At 42.4% G+C, this 21111-nt stretch overlaps 1 protein-coding gene and 1 long non-coding RNA gene across 2 annotated transcripts in view; one reads left to right on the top strand and one right to left on the bottom strand.

Annotated features, from left to right (window-relative positions):
- The window catches only part of LOC137522787 (clathrin heavy chain 1-like), a 152331-nt gene extending 142669 nt beyond the window's left edge, over nt 1-9662 (bottom strand). Inside the window, exon 1 of the mRNA XM_068242886.1 lies at nt 9505-9662. Within this exon, the coding sequence (XP_068098987.1) occupies nt 9505-9546 (42 nt within the window). The 5' untranslated portion in view covers nt 9547-9662. The remainder of the gene's footprint in view (nt 1-9504) is intronic.
- An 822-nt stretch (nt 9663-10484) lies between these two features.
- The window catches only part of LOC137522783 (uncharacterized), a 73503-nt gene continuing 62876 nt past the window's right edge, over nt 10485-21111 (top strand). The window contains exon 1 of the long non-coding RNA XR_011022440.1: nt 10485-10595. This is a non-coding gene — a long non-coding RNA (uncharacterized lncRNA). The remainder of the gene's footprint in view (nt 10596-21111) is intronic.

The raw sequence follows: 21111 nt of genomic DNA, 5'->3' as shown, positions 1-21111 counted from the left end.
TCTGTACAGCATCTGTGTGTGCAGCATCTTGCAAAGATTTTTTTCTGATGGGTAGTTCAGCTCCATAGAAAAGACTGTGTAGAGTATGGCTCTCATACTACATGAAGGGTGGTAAGATTGGTCTGTGATCTTTCATTTTCCAAAGACTATAGTCTGTTGTGTGTATGAGCCTTAAAACAATGTTGTTGTCTTAACCATTTCTTCACCACTTTTGCTGTGTGTTTTGGGTCATCACCTCTATGCGGATGACACCCAAATCTATCTCTCAGCTCTTGACCTGTCCTCACTACTATCCAGAGTCCCCGACTGTCTACGTGCCGTTTCTGCATTCATGGCCTCCCGCTTCCTCAAACTCAACATGACTAAATGACAGCATGATTTTTCCACCATCGCTATCTTCACCCCCACCAATTGCAACCATAACAGTAGACAACACCCCAATAACCTCAACCACTAAGGCCCGCTGCTTGGGGGTTATACTTGACTCAGAGCTCTCCTTTAAACCTCACATTGCCTCATTAACCACCACCTGCTATTGCCAGCTCAAAAATATATTCCGTATCCGTCCCTTCCTCACACAAGAAGCCACCAAAATGCTTGTTCATGCCTTAATCATCTCCCGCCTAGACTACTGCAACACCCTGCTTTGTGGCCTACCAAAAAGAGGCTAGCACCTCTCCAATCCCTTCTAAGTTCAGCGGCCCGCCTCATTCACCTTTCCACACGCTCTTCCGATGCAGCCCCACTGTGCCATTCTCTCCACTGGTTACCCATTACCCAGAGGATCCAGTTCAAACTCCTGACTCTAACATACAAAGTTGTCTCCTCCATACATCTCCTCACTAATCTCAAGATATTGTCCCTCCTGCAACCTTCGCTCCTTCCAAGAAATTCTCCTGGCCTCTACGCTGATCACCTCCTCTCATGCTCGCATCCAGGACTTTACACGAGCATCACCCCTTATCTGGAACTCTCTTCCACAGCCTGTACGTCATGCTCCAAACCTGGACATCTTCAAACGCACTCTTAAAACACACCTTTTCAGACAAGCTTATAACATTCTATAGCCCTTATTTACTTCTCTGTCACAATGTAATCAGAGGCAAAGAATCACTGCCTCATCCATCCTCCACCCCCTTACCTAGTGTGTCCCCCACAACCCATTAGATTGTAAGCTCACAAGGGCAGGGTCATCCTCCTAATGTTTACTGTTCTTGTAACAATATTTGTGCTGCTTGGAACTCTGCTGTACATTTGTTAGTTGTATCTATGTTCCCCTTGTCGTCTTATTGTGCTTTGTAAAGCGCTGCGGAATATGTTGGCGCTATATAAATAAATAATAATAATAATAGTCGTGCTGAAATGTTCACTGATGCCCAAGGCCAAGTTTCTCTGCAGACTGCCTGATGTCGTTGAGAATTCTCAAGTTTTTTCATGGTGCCTACGGTGATTAGGTTCCCTGGTCCATTGGCTGAAAAACACTCCCAAAGCATTAGGTTCCCACCACCATATTTGAAAGTAGGAATGGTGTTCTTTGGGTTGAAGGCTTCTCCATTTTTACACTACACGAAGGAAACATCATTGTCACCAAACAATTCAATTTTTGTTTTATTTGACCATAACACAGAAGACCAGACGTGTTCTTCGTTGTCCAGATGAGCATTTGCAAATGCCAAGCAAGCTTACGTGTGCCTTATCTGGAGAAGTATAATCCGCCTTGGTCTGCATCCGTGGAACCCAGCAGTGTGCAGTGTCCATTGGACTGTCTGTCCTGAGATATTGCCACCAGCAGAGCCCAGATGCACCAGAATGGCCCTGGTGGTGATCCTTGGATTCTTTTTCACCTCTCTCACTATCCTCCTGGCCAGCACAGGTATCACTTTTGGCTTCTGACCAGGTCCTCTGAGATTTTCCACAGTGCAGAACAGCTTGTATTTTTTTTATAATACTTTGCACTATAGCCACTGGAACTTGAAAACATTTAGATATGGCCAGGCACAATGCGCAGCTGCAGGTCCTCACTGAGCCACTCTGTCTTAGCCATGACTGTCCACAAACCAACTGCAGAGAGCTTCTGTTTTTCACCAATTAGCCTTGATTCAAAGCGCGCTAATGCGTAGCACGGCCGCAATGTTACTGGCGCAAAGTTTTATGCGCGCACAGTTTACACGCACGTGCTAACAAAGCTCTTCAGGTGTTAACGTGGCACAATGCGCGCATTGTGACGTGTTAACACGTGAAGAGCTTTGTTAGCGCACGTGTAAAAAATATGCACGCATAAAATTTTGCGCGAGTAACATTGCACGCTACATGCATAGCACAGTCATGCTATGCATTCGCACGGCTTTGTGAATCAAGGTCACTGAGTTAATTAAAACAGCTGTTCCCAATTAATCAGGGTAATTAGGATGCTTTAGAACAGCTTGGACTATTTGAAATGGTATAGAACTTTGGATTTTCCCACTGTGACAGTTTGTGAAGGGTATGAATAATTTTGGACTGGATACTTTTTGCTCAAATGTAAATAAAAGCTTAGAAGTGTTTTTTTCCCCACAATAATTCCTCTTGTACATGGTCTTATCTTTTGGGAGACACCTATGTCATTTCCCGTCAAAAAAATTACTTGCTGGTTGAATAAAAGTAACTAAGTCAAAATTTGCCAGGGGTATGATTAATTATGGGCAGCACTGTACTTGAGTAAGCAAAAATCCTTTTGGGAAAATGTCTTATGGACAGATGAGACCATGATAGAGCTTTTTGGTAAAGCACATCATTCTACTGTTTACCCAAAAGGGAATGAGGCGTACAAAGAAAAGAGCACAGTACCTACAGTGAAGGTTCAACAATGTTTTGGGGTTACTTTGCTGTCTCTGGCACTGGGTGCCTTGAATGGGTGCAAGGCATCATGAAATGTGAGGATTACCAAAGGATTTTGGGTCGCACTGTAGAGTCCAGTGTCAGAAAGCTGGGTTTGCATCCAAGACCTTGGGTCTTCCGGCAGGACAATATGTCAAAAAGCACCCAGAAATAGATGGTAAAGTGCTGGAGAGTTCTGAAGTGGCCAGCAAAGAAGAGCCAACACCCCCCCCCCCCCCCCCGCATATAAACATACCTAAATACTAATTTTAGTAAACAATCATATTAACACAGGAACACAAAGTATATGTGTGTGGATGTAAATGGGCTTCTATATAATAAGTAACCTTATTCCTAGCGGCAACAAAAGTTGCTCACTAGCTACTGTCACTCTCTGACCAAAATCTATTACCATAATAACATTATTCAAAATTGCCCGTTATATAGATCTGGCCACACCACACGGGACATCAATAAACACCCAGGACGGTCCAGGCGCCCCACAACGCACCAGGGAAAAGCCGACAAAAAAAAATCAAATTAAAAAAAAAAAAAAAAAAAAAAAAATCACGTGGGCAAAAAAAGATGCAAAACCCTCCATCTCATTGAGGCCAGGCGGAGTCGTGGCCTGTAGATTAAAAATCCAACGACATTCTCTTTGTTGTAGAAGTCGATCAGGATTGCCCCCTCTAATGGAGCCATGAATCCTGTCGAGCCCCACCACCTTAGGGCCTGTACACACTGCTGCGCTTGCATGCGTTTTTAAAATCGCAAGGTCTTTTGAAAAAGAATGAAAATCGTGATGACTTGTACACACTGGTGCGATGCGTTTTTAGAAAAACGCAATCGCAGTGCCTGCTGCGCTTTTTTAAGCGCAGTGCATGAAAAACGCATTAAAAATGCATGCGCTTGCGTTTTTGCCTGCGTTTTTCAGAAGTCAGTATACCAGAAGACTCTGCAATCTCCTGATCTCTGTTGAAATGTAAACTAGAAAAAAAACAAAGGATTCTTTAGCCAATCAGCAATTACAAGAAAAACGCAAACGCACAAAAAACGCAGGCAAAAGTGCATGCGTTTTTAAAACTACATGCACTTTAAAAACGCATGCGCTTGCGATTTTGCTTGCGTTTTTCAGTGTGTACAGGCCCTTAGACCCCCTGCATCCCCATTATGATATTGCTTGAAGTGTAGGCCCCCCAGGGAAACCAAATTAATGTTTTTAATACTCTAAAAATGTTCAGAGATGCGTTCTTTTAATTCACGTGTGGTTTTCCCCACATAAATTGTCCCCACAGGGACACATTAGTAGGTATACCACAAACTCTCTGTTTGGTTCAAGGTGCGTTTGCAGTCCCTGGGGGGGCTCAGCGCATCTCTGAGTTGAGGCCAATCGGTGGCGGCCTGGTGATGCGCTGATCCCACTTTTTTTACGCAATTTTCAATTTTACTTGATAGCGCGCCCAGGCTATGCATATGCATAGGTATAATTTAGTTAGTGTTAGGTCCCCTCCCATGGAGGAAAGACTTCTACGACAGTGGGAGGGACGAGTACCTAACAAGTTGCATGCAAGCTGTTAGAGGAAACCAACATCCTCCAAGCGGTAGACAGGTCATGTGTGTGCTCAGTGTGTACTTTATCCCATTAGTGGGGCTTGCACACTTTTGCAGGTAAGCATTCATCTGTTTTTAAGTAGCGCTGCTCAGCTCTTTACTATACCACAAACTTTGTGGCATAGTTCACATTACGTGCTAAATTCCATATTCCCCCACTGTGCAACACCACAGAGAGACCAACATGCATATATCTGCAGAATCTACAGCCTCCGCAGGTATATGTTCCCAAAACCTGACAGTGACGTTTTTCATGTTCCTCAAAGTGACCCCTTGCCAAGGAGTCTCTTAAGGATGGGGCTCTTCTAAAAAGGACATTAGGACTTAGCGGAATGTGAAAGCTCAACCGTTCGTCATTGCGTAGTATATACCAATATCTTTCCAATTTATCTATGTTCTGCACAATACCGAGTGCAGAAACGAACAAGTTTTTCATTTTGTTTGTTTACATGATTAGGATTAAGTAGTCGGTCCCTCTCACTGTCAAGGGCTCTTTTATATGCCCTTCTTAGATTTTTATCACCGTAGCCACGTGCCTTGAAACGTGTACGCAGGTCCCCCACTTCTCTCACGAAAGTTGAACGACCAAAAATAAGTCAAAACAGCGGCAATTGGGGAAATCAGAGCGGACCGGTGGCGATCGGAGGGGTGATGCAGATAGCCAAGTGGTAGCTACACCCCCTCCAAAAATTTTATGCAAAAAGACCCTCCAGGGGCTGAGAAATCCACCGTGGCAGTAATGGACGAGCTGAGCTCGTCATTACCACCAAGGTGGTTATAAACACTTTTGTGCTTACTCCATTTTGTATCTATGCACTGCAATGCTATTTATCTCCAGTAATTAGATAACATTAGATTGATGTGCAAAGAATGCTTGGTGTGGGGTTCCATTTACTTCAGCACCCCTCATTATCTTGCTTTTCCATTACAGGTGTGCATAGATGCATTTTTACTGTATGATAAAATACCATAACCACAGGCAAATTTTGGCCTATAGAATAAACTATACAAGTTTAACTCAAATCTTGATCGTCTTGCCCAAAAAGTTGCTTTGTAAAGAATACATATTGTCCACGCATCATCCGGTCATGTGGATTTGCAAGAAATGTGTATTCGGTGGTTTTTCTCAATGGAGAACTGGATTAATCATGTGCACAGTAATCAGTGATTCACAAAACATGAACTGTCAAAGAACGTTGTGAAATATGTCTACAAGTCAAATGTGGCAATCAGATTCCTCACTCTAACAAAAGCTTTGTAGTAAGAGGGACTTAAAGGGACTCCGAGCAGTGCAGAAACTATGGAAAGATGCATATCATTTTAAAGCTCTCTTTCTCCTCTTTCCAATGATATATAAACCGCCACCCTACGCCTTTTAGTTTTTGCTATTTTCGCGATTGAAATTGCCGCGGCCGCGAATTCGATCGCGAAAATAGAGAAAACTAAAAGGCGTAGGGCAACGATTTAGGTGTCGTCAGAAAGAGGAGAAAGAGAGCTTTAAAATGATATCCATCTTTCCATAGTTATATTGTATTACACAGGGCGACTTTTTGTCAAAGTCAGCAGCTGCATTCAGCAGAATGGAGCTGCTGACACTGGGGAAAGTGTCGTCCTGTGTAATACAATATAACTATGGCTTGATGGATATCATTTTAAAGCTCTCTTTCTCCTCTTTCTGACGACACCTAAATCGTTGCCCTACGCCTTTTAGTTTTCTCTATTTTCGCGATCGAAATCGCGGCCGCGGCAATTTCAATCGCGAAAATAGCGAAAACTAAAAGACGTAGGGTGGTGGTTTATATATCATTGGAAAGAGGAGAAAGAGAGCTTTAAAATGATATGCATCTTTCCATAGTTTCTGCACTGCTCGGAGTCCCTTTAAAGAGACTCCGTAACAAAAATTGCATCCTGTTTTTTATCATCCTACAACTTCCAAAAGCTATTCTAATGTGTTCTGGCTTACTGCAGCACGTTATACTATCACCATCTCTGTAATAAATCAACTTATCTCTCTCTTGTCAGACTTGTCAGCCTGTGTCTGGAAGGCTTCCAAGTTCTTCAGTTTTGTGGTTCTGTGATGCATCTCCCCCCTCCAGGCCCTCTCTGCACACTGCCTGTGTATTATTTAGAGTAGGGCAGCTTCTCTCTTCTCTCTTATCTTTTACAAGCTGGATAAATCCTCCTCTGAGCTGGCTGGGCTTTCACATACTGAGGAATTACATACAGGCAGAGCTGTCTGCACTCTGCAGGAAGAAACAGCCTGACACTTCAGTGGAAGATAGCTGCAGGGGTAAAGAAACTCACAAATGATCTCTTGAGATTCAAAGGGAAGGGTGTATACAGCCTGCTTGTGTATGAATGTATTTTCTATGTGTGGACATACTGTACATCAACCTACTTCCTGTTTTGGTGGCCATTTTGTTTGTTTATAAACAAACTTTTCAAAACTGTTTTTAACCACTTTTAATGCGGCGAGGAGCGGCGAAATTGTGATAGAGGGTAATAGGAGATCAGAATCAGAATCAGAATCAATTTATTTTCGCCAAGTAAGTTTGCACCTACAAGGAATTTGTCTTGGCAGTTGCTTAACAAACACAAACAAAAAACAATACAAGGACAGACAGTGTGACATCAACCTAATTCCTGTTTTGGTGGCTATTTTGTTTGTTTATAAACAAACTTTTTAAAACTGTTTTTAACCACTTTTAATGCGGCGGGAGCGGCGAAATTGTGACAGAGGGTAATAGGAGATGTCCCCTAACGCACTGGTATGTTTACTTTTGTGCGATTTTAACAATACAGATTCTCTTTAAGAGACATCCATTCACAGTGAATTCCGCAAACCGACAGTGATGGGAAGCTTGTGCTGCCACGTCAGTGGTGCACGTTATATACTTATACCCCATGCCTTTATTAGCCATCTTCACTTTATACTCCTATCGACTGAAAATGGAAGCAAATTTTAAATTCAAATTGTTCCAAGGTACTCAATTCTATTTTAGAGAACAGTGTAAAATTGAAGAAAAAAAAATCCCTATTTCCAAGTTTTGTGTCAGGACTCTATTATGCCACTAGCTGTAAATCCGCTAAGGTATCACTTAACGGGGTTCTTTAACCTGTAAAAAACCAAAACCAAAACAGTTTCTCTTACCTGCGGCTTCTACCAGCCCCCTGTAGACGTCCTGTCCCGCGCCGATTCTCAAGAATCCTCATACCCCCCAGACCGGGTCACTTTCCCTTTTTTTTCGTCTACCTAGACAAATGCCACTGTATTTGATGGATAAGACACTTTACATAATAGAGTGGTTTATTAATTTATAACATGGCAGCAACATCTTCTGCAGCAAAGTAAAGGTAATATTACTTTAAAAATGTTCACATACAAGAAAAAAAACAGTAAAAATTACAACACATGAACAAAACTTATTGCAAAATTATTGGTGCCATTTAAAAAATTAAATGGCCCCAAAGTTCACAGTGAGAACAATTGCAGCATGCAGTACCAACTGAATCGCTGCAGGTGAAATTGCTCTGAAATCCATCTCCTCACTGTCTGCAAGCACTGGTATTAACACAGTAGACGTCCAATACAAAACTCAGTCATACAACTGCTGCCATACCCGTATGACCTTGACTAAGTAACGAACAATTACCCAAACTGCTAGAAACACAGTTGTGTAGCAGGGAACTGCGTCCTTAATACTTTCACCACAATTATTTGCAGCATCCAGCCTTTCCAAGGAAGAAAGGAATGGTATAAGCAAGTGTATGCACCCCCTACGCGTAGAACTGGTCTATTTGTGCCCACTGCTTCATTCACAACCTACAAATAGCAAAAGAGGAAGCGAGTTCCTCTGTCCTGACACTCCCAGCCCCACAGTTATGGGGAAGGTGGGGGGAGAGGATGGAGTCATCACTTCCTGCATGAATTATACCACATTCTTTTAATTTTTGGTTTAACCTAACAGTCCAGGGAGAATGTGGAACATGAATGAAGAAAAGAAATGGAATAAACTGCTAAGATTAGAGTTCATTTCACATTTATTTTTCTTAAGATTATAGTAACTATTGAAAAACACAGTTGCACACAATTTATCAATTCCATTGCCCAGATAACGTAAAGTTCAAATGATGCTAAAATAAAGTCAATAAAACGGTGCGTTAGAAAATGCCTTATAAAACAACATAAACTACTCTTCTCTCTGTAACGCAAGTGAGTAGCACGAGCGGGAGGCCAAAACACAGCAGCAGATGATTGTCACATAACAATGATGACATATCCCAAATCTGCAACTACGCCGCCTCCACTGGTACCCAGGGATGGCGGCGAGGGTTGCCCCTGCACACAGAGCCCCCATCTTCCATCCATCTCACTGCTGGAAATCAATAACCCAGAGAGGAGGAGGGGGGGGGGGGGGGGGGAGGGAAGAACTGCACATCTGCATTGCCTGCATCTGCTGCACATCCAGCATAGACTGCAAAAATGAATTAAAATCAAAAGGATGGAAATATACAACTAATGCTGAAGAAAATAACAGCGCAAGCTCCAAGGATTCTTATACAAGACACAGGATTTCTATTCTGTCAGCATCCTAAGAATCCTAGGAGCTGTCAGAATGGGCCTTATTTTTTTTTTTCTTTTTGCAATTGCCTGGTTGCTGTGCTGTTATCAGGCTGGACATAGGAGAGGAAAATACTTTCCAGCACTGCTAGTGCTATATTACACAGGGGGCCAATGGAGCCTGAGTCCCTCCCCTGAAATATCGCATTTAACCCTGCATCAGCCGCAGTATATCCATTCCCCCAGCCTACAAGCCTGAGATCCAAGGATAAGTGCTGATTCACTACTCCCAGCAGCAGACAATGGTGGTCCCCACAGTGCAATGCAGGCCTCCCTGCAAGGAAAGAGCATCACCCCCTCCCAGGCAAAAAACGCTATTCCAGCCCAGCAGTGACTGCTAAGGAGCTCTGGTCTCCTCCTCATCACCATCATATGCAGCTTTTCTTTGCAGGTCTCATTTCTAGCGGCGCGGTTACCTGGAAATGCTCCTGGAAGCGGATGGGCAGGATCTGTGCCATGGTTGCAGGTCCAGCCTCAGGCTCCAAACACAGCACAGAATCGTGTCCTGAGGAAAAACCGCCGGCGGTGCCCGGGACACACGATGTGACTGAGCCTCAACCCGCACATGCGCACTAACAAGCCGGCCGCGCATGCTCAAAGAAGGGAGCACATTCATGGGTGGGGACGTTTCCATGGGAACGCGGCCTGACTGCTTGTTGGGAGAGTCGTGCTGTGCTTTATGACGATGAGGTCTCCCTCTTGTGAGAAGAAAGGCGAACTTCAGACTGGCTGATGCTGTGTGGAGAGCATAGCTCCATGAGAAGTGCAAAACTTTGGGCGCTAGTCTACTTTAGGGGACCCACCGCAAATCCCCATAGACACTTTCAGCTGGGCTGCAAAACGGAACAAATGGCTTCCGTTTGCTTGATGAAACCCCCACAAGCCTTTATATTCCCGGGTAGCTACGCATGTCCTCTAACGAATTTTGCGGGTTTCGGTAAAAAAAAAAGTTTGAACTGACTGTGTAGGAGCCTCGGAACGACCGCAATTTCGGGTCCGTCGGCCATCTTGGTTTTGCTCTGCAGGTCGTTTCTTCCTCCTCATTGGAGGGATTGTTAGGTGGGGGCGTGCCAGCTAACAAACCCTCCAATGAGGAGGAAGAAAGAGACCTGCACAGCAGAATTAAGATGGCCGACGGAACCGAGATTTAGGCCGTTCGGTGGCTCCTACACGGCCAATTTAAACTTTCTGTTACCGAAAACCTCCCAATTCGTTACAGGGCATGCTTACCTATCCATGGGTATATGGCTTGTGGGGGTTTCAACAAGCAAACGGAAGCCATTTGTTCCGTTTTGCAGCCCAGCTGAAAGTGTCTATGGGGATTTGCGGTGGGTCCCCTAAAGTAGACTAGCGCCAAACTTTGTTCAATAAGGACATCCAGCAATAAAAATACAATAGTTGATGTGTGGTTTAAAGTGTACTAGAGACACACAAAGATTTTTTTACTCTCGGAGCCCAGTGCGGAGACGGAGCAGCGGTGACCAGGGGACTCGCGCCGGCTGAACAGGTAATGTATTGCCACTGTATTGTGTTGGTCGTCGGGCATTTGAACGCAGCTATTGACGCACTCCCAACCCGCTGGCGATCGAGAAAAATCTTCCGCATGGACAGGAACAATCGATTTCGGATGGAAATCGATCATTCGGTCAGTGTTTGCGTGACGATTTCACAGCTGATTCGATCACAGTGATCGAATCGGCTGTGTATAGGCAGGAAAATCAGTAAGTGTATGGGCGCCTTTAGTGTAGTAGTTAGTCACATGCAGTACCCCCTTTCCCTCCCAGATATGCCCCCTTCTGAGCTCCCTCCTTCATCCATTGCAAAGCTTCGGCAGTAGGCTAAAATTACAGTGAACACTCACCGTTTCTGGACTCCGTTCTCCATGCGATTGAGGTCCACATCCCACCAGGCTTTTCTGTCTGCAGCGCCACTCACTCTACTTCCTGATTCTACAGCATGAGTGGCACTGCAGACAGAGAAACCTGGCAGGATGTGGACCTCTGTAGCATGAAGCCTGGAAGAGGTGAGTGTTCACTGTAATCCCAGCCAGCAGCTGTAGCTCTGCAATGAGGAGGTCCCAAGGAGAGGGAGGGGTCATGCCCCCTCCCCGCCGCCGGCTGTATCACAGTGTTCCCGCTGCTCCCCCCTCCTGCACTACTTAGCTGGAACCCAACTCACCTGCCCCTAGAATCTGGGCAGATAGAATTGTCTTGTGAGGCAGCATTATATTGCCAATAAAAATAAAAGCAACCGCAATTTAATTTCTGCAGTCCAGTTTGCATGAACTCTTAGAGCTTATTTTCAGTTTGTGCTGCGGCTGTTTTTGATTTGGCCGTGGAACCAGTGCTGCTGCAAAGCCACAGCCTGAATTGCTTAGCCATGCCATACATGGCTACAGGGATTCGGGTGTGTGCTGTGGGCAGGGTCGGTGCTAGTAACAATGGGGCCCCTGGGCAAAATTACCCAGGGAGCTTACCAACAGGCACCCCCTCCCCTGATCAGAAACTGGCATTAGGAGCCTTTTGTTGCAGCTGCTGACACTGCTACACCAGATCACCTTCTAACTTGACTGTGATCCCTCCTGAGGAGTCACAGAGTAGCTGGAAGGCGCACTCCTCTGACAGTCTGTGGCTTCATGCATTCCCCAACTTCATCCTCATAATTACATGGTCGCAGAGAAGATGCAGCCAGTGGTGGGTGAAGACAGGGAGTACAGAGCCACAGACTGAGAGAGGAGTGCGCCTGCCAGCACAGGTAGGGGAGGAGACACCTTGGGGAACCCTATAGGCTCTAGGGCCCTGGGGCAATTGCCCCCTTTGCCTCTAGGGTAGAGCCGGCTCTGGATTAGGCAAGAGTTATAAAATGCGATGTAAGTATCTGCATAAAGATAGTTAAGTAGGATAAGTTTACAGAAACAGCATAAAAGTAACAATCATACATGTGCTTACCATATGAGATGTGTCATTTAAGATGCTACAGTCTGACAACGCATGTCACGCCATAATATTAGCATAATATCTATGTTATATATTAATATAAGATCAGGTGCACGTCTTAAGCCCTGCCCATCAACAAGGTGACATCCCAACAGAGTTGCTGATGTTATCTCCTAAAAACACAACCTACATGGACAGAGTACTCAGGCAAAGGAGGTGAATGTGTTTTTGGTATCTCCCACTGCACACGACCAGTGACATTCTGAGGGCGCAGATTGGGATGAGGCCCTGTCTACCCTTTGAGTGCCCCTCTACTCAGTAACATACGGTTAACTGTTTCCAGGCTCCAGCAGCATACAGTGAACAGGATAGGGTCTGTCAAAAACAGGACAACAATCCTGATTCTAAACTTCATGTCTGTAAAATACAAGCTCTAGTCTACAGCAATGCTTAGCTACTAAGATAAGGAATTATGCTAGGTACTCACGATACAATTTTCTGGCAGATTTACATGCCAGCATTTTTTCCAGCATTTCCGATCTTAATTTCGATCGATTTTCTGATTGATTTTCCAATCGATTTCCATAAAAGTGAACGGAAAACAATCAGAAAAACCATCAGAAAATCAATCTGAAATTCAGATCCGACATGTTGTAAAAAATCGATCTGGCAGATAAATTGCCAGAAAATTGTATCGTGTGTACCTAGCATTACACACACAGTGAATCTCTCTATCATTCCTCTTTCCCCTCCCCTTGCTTGCAGAGTTGTGAGACCCAGGCTGGGGGCTGGAATGGTTTGTCTGTGATCTTTCCACACAGGAGCAGCTTGCTAGCAAGAAAGAATTAAAGCATGCTAGCAAACTAGCCAATTACAACTGTAGGTAACCTATCTTCAATAATAGCACCATCATTTGGATACTCTGCTCTGCTTAAACCCTTCTGAGTTGTGTTTGTGATGTTTACATTCGGTTCCTATCATTGCTAAACTACTTATCCTTAATTTTACCAGTTAAGCAAATATATCTAAAGCTTTCTATACAAATATCGATTTGATCACACAAATGGGCCCCACCAGTAAGCCATCACCCCCCCCCCCCCCTTTGTGCCCCCCCAAATGTTTAAAGCTGGAGCTGCCGCTGGGTATCCGTGTTGCACGGTGCTCCCTGGTGGCTAGCATCGAGGGTATCCAGCATCACACAGTGCTTCTTGTAGGGTAGCATCAGGGGTGTATAGCGTCAAACGTTGCCCCCGGTTGCAGGGGCATAACCAGAAATCACTGGGCCCCCTGCGAACCTTTGGATGGGGCCCCCTTTCCCCCTCGCTTTCTGCACAGGAAAACTGAGAATCAATGTTACTCAATTGGCTAATAATGCACACTTGAATGTGTTTTCTCCATGCAGATAAAAACAGACAGCAGTGAGGCATTTTCTCTATCAATTACATTAGCTTTGTGATAAAACGTGCATCTTTTAACACATACAGACACACATGAGAGTTGATTCACTACACAGTGTTATTTCATAGCGCACGCTATTTCATAACGTGCGTACGGCGTAACACTGCATGCGCTATCAGCATAAAGCCACAAGCACTATCAGCACGTACGGTAGAGCGCAATGTTTTTAATGTGTGTAATACTTTGCGCCATTAAAGCATTATGCGCATACAAAATTATGTGTTATTAATTTAAATAGTGTGTAGTTTAACCACTTTGTCCTCCTTGACGTATAAAAACTTCAAGGAGGACAGGCGCGCTCCCGCGGCCGATCGCGCGCGTGCACGCGCACTCCCGGCCGCGGATTCGGTAGCCACGGAATCAATGTATCGGGCTATGGAGCCTGATCACTGATTCCTCTCCCCCGCTGAAAAAGCGACAGCTTCTCTCAGAAACTTCGCTTTTTCTGAAGCCATGTCCCTCTAAGCGTACATTGTACGCTTAGAGTGACGTCATGTAAACAAAATCAAGATTGCCATCTTGTGGCCAAAAAGTAAAACTACAAGTAAAAGTAAAAAAACATTACCATACACAAATATTTCCCCAAACACTTTTATATCCCACCCTCCCAAAAATGCCCACATAAAATGTTTAATAAAAAAAAAAAAAAAAAAAACATTACTATAAAAAAAAAACAACACATAAATATTTACCTAAGGGTCTAAACTTTTTAAATATCTATGTAAAGATGAAATATTTCTCTCTATTTTTTTTTTATAAGCTTGTAAATAGTGATGAATGCAAAACGGAAAAAATGCTCTTTTATTTCCAAATAACATATTGTCGCGATACATTGTGATAGGGACATAATTTAAATGGTGAAATAACCGTGACAAATGGGCAATTACAATACGTGGGTTTTAATTATGGAGGCATGTATTATTTTAAAACTATAATGGCCGAAAACTGACAAATAATGAATTTTTTCATTTTTTTCTTATTCTTACTGTTAAAATGCATTTACAGTAAGGTAGCTCTTAGCAAAATGTACCCCCCAAAGAAAGCCTAATTGGTGGCGGAAAAAACAAGATATAGATCAGTTCATTGTGATAAGTAGTGATAAAGTTATAGGCTAATGAATGGGAGGTGAACATTGCTCGGATGCATAAAGTGAAAACGACTGAGAGCTTAAAGAGACACTGAAGCGAAAAAAAATATATGATATAATGAATTGGTTGTGTACTATGAACAATTACTAGAAGATTAGCAGCAAAGAAAATATTCTCATATTTTTATTTTCAAGTATATAGTGTTTTTTCTAACATTGCATGATTCTCTAATATGTGCAGATTACACAACACTCAGCATTCAAAACGATTCTTTCAGAGCAGTCTGTGAACTAATGAACTCTCCTCTGCCAGAGGAAAAGTAAATAGTTAACTAACAGTTAACTAACTACTTATCCTTAATTTTACCAGTTAAGCAAATATATCTAAAGCTTTCTATACAAATATCGATTTGATCACACAAATGGGCCCCACCAGTAAGCCATCACCCCCCCCCTTTGTGCCCCCCCAAATGTTTAAAGCTGGAGCTGCCGCTGGGTATCCGTGTTGCACGGTGCTCCCTGGTGGCTAGCATCGAGGGTATCCAGCATCACACAGTGCTTCTTGTAGGGTAGCATCAGGGGTGTATAGCGTCAAACGTTGCCCCCGGTTGCAGGGGCATAACCAGAAATCACTGGGCCCCCTGCGAACCTTTGGATGGGGCCCCCTTTCCCCCTCGCTTTCTGCACAGGAAAACTGAGAATCAATGTTACTCAATTGGCTAATAATGCACACTTGAATGTGTTTTCTCCATGCAGATAAAAACAGACAGCAGTGAGGCATTTTCTCTATCAATTACATTAGCTTTGTGATAAAACGTGCATCTTTTAACACATACAGACACACATGAGAGTTGATTCACTACACAGTGTTATTTCATAGCGCACGCTATTTCATAACGTGCGTACGGCGTAACACTGCATGCGCTATCAGCATAAAGCCACAAGCGCTATCAGCACGTACGGTAGAGCGCAATGTTTTTAATGTGTGTAATACTTTGCGCCATTAAAGCATTATGCGCATACAAAATTATGTGTTATTAATTTAAATAGTGTGTAGTTTAACCACTTTGTCCTCCTTGACGTATAAAAACTTCAAGGAGGACAGGCGCGCTCCCGCGGCCGATCGCGCGCGTGCACGCGCACTCCCGGCCGCGGATTCGGTAGCCACGGAATCAATGTATCGGGCTATGGAGCCTGATCACTGATTCCTCTCCCCCGCTGAAAAAGCGACAGCTTCTCTCAGAAACTTCGCTTTTTCTGAAGCCATGTCCCTCTAAGCGTACATTGTACGCTTAGAGTGACGTCATGTAAACAAAATCAAGATTGCCATCTTGTGGCCAAAAAGTAAAACTACAAGTAAAAGTAAAAAAACATTACCATACACAAATATTTCCCCAAACACTTTTATATCCCACCCTCCCAAAAATGCCCACATAAAATGTTTAATAAAAAAAAAAAAAAAAAAACATTACTAGAAAAAAAAAACAACACATAAATATTTACCTAAGGGTCTAAACTTTTTAAATATCTATGTAAAGATGAAATATTTCTCTCTATTTTTTTTTATAAGCTTGTAAATAGTGATGAATGCAAAACGGAAAAAATGCTCTTTTATTTCCAAATAAAATATTGTCGCGATACATTGTGATAGGGACATAATTTAAATGGTGAAATAACCGTGACAAATGGGCAATTACAATACGTGGGTTTTAATTATGGAGGCATGTATTATTTTAAAACTATAATGGCCGAAAACTGACAAATAATGAATTTTTTCATTTTTTTCTTATTCTTACTGTTAAAATGCATTTACAGTAAGGTAGCTCTTAGCAAAATGTACCCCCCAAAGAAAGCCTAATTGGTGTCGGAAAAAACAAGATATAGATCAGTTCATTGTGATAAGTAGTGATAAAATTATAGGCTAATGAATGGGAGGTGAACATTGCTCGGATGCATAAAGTGAAAACGACTGAGAGCTTAAAGAGACACTGAAGCGAAAAAAAATATATGATATAATGAATTGGTTGTGTACTATGAACAATTACTAGAAGATTAGCAGCAAAGAAAATATTCTCATATTTTTATTTTCAAGTATATAGTGTTTTTTCTAACATTGCATGATTCTCTAATATGTGCAGATTACACAACACTCAGCATTCAAAACGATTCTTTCAGAGCAGTCTGTGAACTAATGAACTCTCCTCTGCCAGAGGAAAAGTAAATAGTTAACTAACAGTTAACTAACTACTTATCCTTAATTTTACCAGTTAAGCAAATATATCTAAAGCTTTCTATACAAATATCGATTTGATCACACAAATGGGCCCCACCAGTAAGCCATCACCCCCCCCCCCCCCCTTTGTGCCCCCCCAAATGTTTAAAGCTGGAGCTGCCGCTGGGTATCCGTGTTGCACGGTGCTCCCTGGTGGCTAGCATCAAGGGTATCCAGCATCACACAGTGCTTCTTGTAGGGTAGCATCAGGGGTGTATAGCGTCAAACGTTGCCCCCGGTTGCAGGGGCATAACCAGAAATCACTGGGCCCCCTGCGAACCTTTGGATGGGGCCCCCTTTCCCCCTCGCTTTCTGCACAGGAAAACTGAGAATCAATGTTACTCAATTGGCTAATAATGCACACTTGAATGTGTTTTCTCCATGCAGATAAAAACAGACAGCAGTGAGGCATTTTCTCTATCAATTACATTAGCTTTGTGATAAAACGTGCATCTTTTAACACATACAGACACACATGAGAGTTGATTCACTACACAGTGTTATTTCATAGCGCACGCTATTTCATAACGTGCGTACGGCGTAACACTGCATGCGCTATCAGCATAAAGCCACAAGCGCTATCAGCACGTACGGTAGAGCGCAATGTTTTTAATGTGTGTAATACTTTGCGCCATTAAAGCATTATGCGCATACAAAATTATGTGTTATTAATTTAAATAGTGTGTAGTTTAACCACTTTGTCCTCCTTGACGTATAAAAACTTCAAGGAGGACAGGCGCGCTCCCGCGGCCGATCGCGCGCGTGCACGCGCACTCCCGGCCGCGGATTCGGTAGCCACGGAATCAATGTATCGGGCTATGGAGCCTGATCACTGATTCCTCTCCCCCGCTGAAAAAGCGACAGCTTCTCTCAGAAACTTCGCTTTTTCTGAAGCCATGTCCCTCTAAGCGTACATTGTACGCTTAGAGTGACGTCATGTAAACAAAATCAAGATTGCCATCTTGTGGCCAAAAAGTAAAACTACAAGTAAAAGTAAAAAAACATTACCATACACAAATATTTCCCCAAACACTTTTATATCCCACCCTCCCAAAAATGCCCACATAAAATGTTTAATAAAAAAAAAAAAAAAAAAACATTACTATAAAAAAAAAACAACACATAAATATTTACCTAAGGGTCTAAACTTTTTAAATATCTATGTAAAGATGAAATATTTCTCTCTATTTTTTTTTTATAAGCTTGTAAATAGTGATGAATGCAAAACGGAAAAAATGCTCTTTTATTTCCAAATAAAATATTGTCGCGATACATTGTGATAGGGACATAATTTAAATGGTGAAATAACCATGACAAATGGGCAATTACAATACGTGGGTTTTAATTATGGAGGCATGTATTATTTTAAAACTATAATGGCCGAAAACTGACAAATAATGAATTTTTTCATTTTTTTCTTATTCTTACTGTTAAAATGCATTTACAGTAAGGTAGCTCTTAGCAAAATGTACCCCCCAAAGAAAGCCTAATTGGTGGCGGAAAAAACAAGATATAGATCAGTTCATTGTGATAAGTAGTGATAAAGTTATAGGCTAATGAATGGGAGGTGAACATTGCTCGGATGCATAAAGTGAAAACGACTGAGAGCTTAAAGAGACACTGAAGCGAAAAAAAATATATGATATAATGAATTGGTTGTGTACTATGAACAATTACTAGAAGATTAGCAGCAAAGAAAATATTCTCATATTTTTATTTTCAAGTATATAGTGTTTTTTCTAACATTACATGATTCTCTAATATGTGCAGATTACACAACACTCAGCATTCAAAACGATTCTTTCAGAGCAGTCTGTGAACTAATGAACTCTCCTCTGCCAGAGGAAAAGTAAATAGTTAACTAACAGTTAACTAACTACTTATCCTTAATTTTACCAGTTAAGCAAATATATCTAAAGCTTTCTATACAAATATCGATTTGATCACACAAATGGGCCCCACCAGTAAGCCATCACCCCCCCCCCCTTTGTGCCCCCCCAAATGTTTAAAGCTGGAGCTGCCGCTGGGTATCCGTGTTGCACGGTGCTCCCTGGTGGCTAGCATCGAGGGTATCCAGCATCACACAGTGCTTCTTGTAGGGTAGCATCAGGGGTGTATAGCGTCAAACGTTGCCCCCGGTTGCAGGGGCATAACCAGAAATCACTGGGCCCCCTGCGAACCTTTGGATGGGGCCCCCTTTCCCCCTCGCTTTCTGCACAGGAAAACTGAGAATCAATGTTACTCAATTGGCTAATAATGCACACTTGAATGTGTTTTCTCCATGCAGATAAAAACAGACAGCAGTGAGGCATTTTCTCTATCAATTACATTAGCTTTGTGATAAAACGTGCATCTTTTAACACATACAGACACACATGAGAGTTGATTCACTACACAGTGTTATTTCATAGCGCACGCTATTTCATAACGTGCGTACGGCGTAACACTGCATGCGCTATCAGCATAAAGCCACAAGCGCTATCAGCACGTACGGTAGAGCGCAATGTTTTTAATGTGTGTAATACTTTGCGCCATTAAAGCATTATGCGCATACAAAATTATGTGTTATTAATTTAAATAGTGTGTAGTTTAACCACTTTGTCCTCCTTGACGTATAAAAACTTCAAGGAGGACAGGCGCGCTCCCGCGGCCGATCGCGCGCGTGCACGCGCACTCCCGGCCGCGGATTCGGTAGCCACGGAATCAATGTATCGGGCTATGGAGCCTGATCACTGATTCCTCTCCCCCGCTGAAAAAGCGACAGCTTCTCTCAGAAACTTCGCTTTTTCTGAAGCCATGTCCCTCTAAGCGTACATTGTACGCTTAGAGTGACGTCATGTAAACAAAATCAAGATTGCCATCTTGTGGCCAAAAAGTAAAACTACAAGTAAAAGTAAAAAAACATTACCATACACAAATATTTCCCCAAACACTTTTATATCCCACCCTCCCAAAAATGCCCACATAAAATGTTTAATAAAAAAAAAAAAAAAAAAAAACATTACTAGAAAAAAAAAACAACACATAAATATTTACCTAAGGGTCTAAACTTTTTAAATATCTATGTAAAGATGAAATATTTCTCTCTATTTTTTTTTATAAGCTTGTAAATAGTGATGAATGCAAAACGGAAAAAATGCTCTTTTATTTCCAAATAAAATATTGTCGCGATACATTGTGATAGGGACATAATTTAAATGGTGAAATAACCGTGACAAATGGGCAATTACAATACGTGGGTTTTAATTATGGAGGCATGTATTATTTTAAAACTATAATGGCCGAAAACTGACAAATAATGAATTTTTTCATTTTTTTCTTATTCTTACTGTTAAAATGCATTTACAGTAAGGTAGCTCTTAGCAAAATGTACCCCCCAAAGAAAGCCTAATTGGTGGCGGAAAAAACAAGATATAGATCAGTTCATTGTGATAAGTAGTGATAAAGTTATAGGCTAATGAATGGGAGGTGAACATTGCTCGGATGCATAAAGTGAAAACGACTGAGAGCTTAAAGAGACACTGAAGCGAAAAAAAATATATGATATAATGAATTGGTTGTGTACTATGAACAATTACTAGAAGATTAGCAGCAAAGAAAATATTCTCATATTTTTATTTTCAAGTATATAGTGTTTTTTCTAACATTGCATGATTCTCTAATATGTGCAGATTACACAACACTCAGCATTCAAAACGATTCTTTCAGAGCAGTCTGTGAACTAATGAACTCTCCTCTGCCAGAGGAAAAGTAAATAGTTAACTAACAGTTAACTAACTACTTATCCTTAATTTTACCAGTTAAGCAAATATATCTAAAGCTTTCTATACAAATATCGATTTGATCACACAAATGGGCCCCACCAGTAAGCCATCACCCCCCCCCCTTTGTGCCCCCCCAAATGTTTAAAGCTGGAGCTGCCGCTGGGTATCCGTGTTGCACGGTGCTCCCTGGTGGCTAGCATCAAGGGTATCCAGCATCACACAGTGCTTCTTGTAGGGTAGCATCAGGGGTGTATAGCGTCAAACGTTGCCCCCGGTTGCAGGGGCATAACCAGAAATCACTGGGCCCCCTGCGAACCTTTGGATGGGGCCCCCTTTCCCCCTCGCTTTCTGCACAGGAAAACTGAGAATCAATGTTACTCAATTGGCTAATAATGCACACTTGAATGTGTTTTCTCCATGCAGATAAAAACAGACAGCAGTGAGGCATTTTCTCTATCAATTACATTAGCTTTGTGATAAAACGTGCATCTTTTAACACATACAGA

Source organism: Hyperolius riggenbachi, chromosome 1 (genome assembly GCF_040937935.1).
Source record: "Hyperolius riggenbachi isolate aHypRig1 chromosome 1, aHypRig1.pri, whole genome shotgun sequence".
Classification (NCBI taxonomy): domain Eukaryota; kingdom Metazoa; phylum Chordata; class Amphibia; order Anura; family Hyperoliidae; genus Hyperolius; species Hyperolius riggenbachi.
This window is presented reverse-complemented; position numbering and strand designations above follow the sequence as displayed.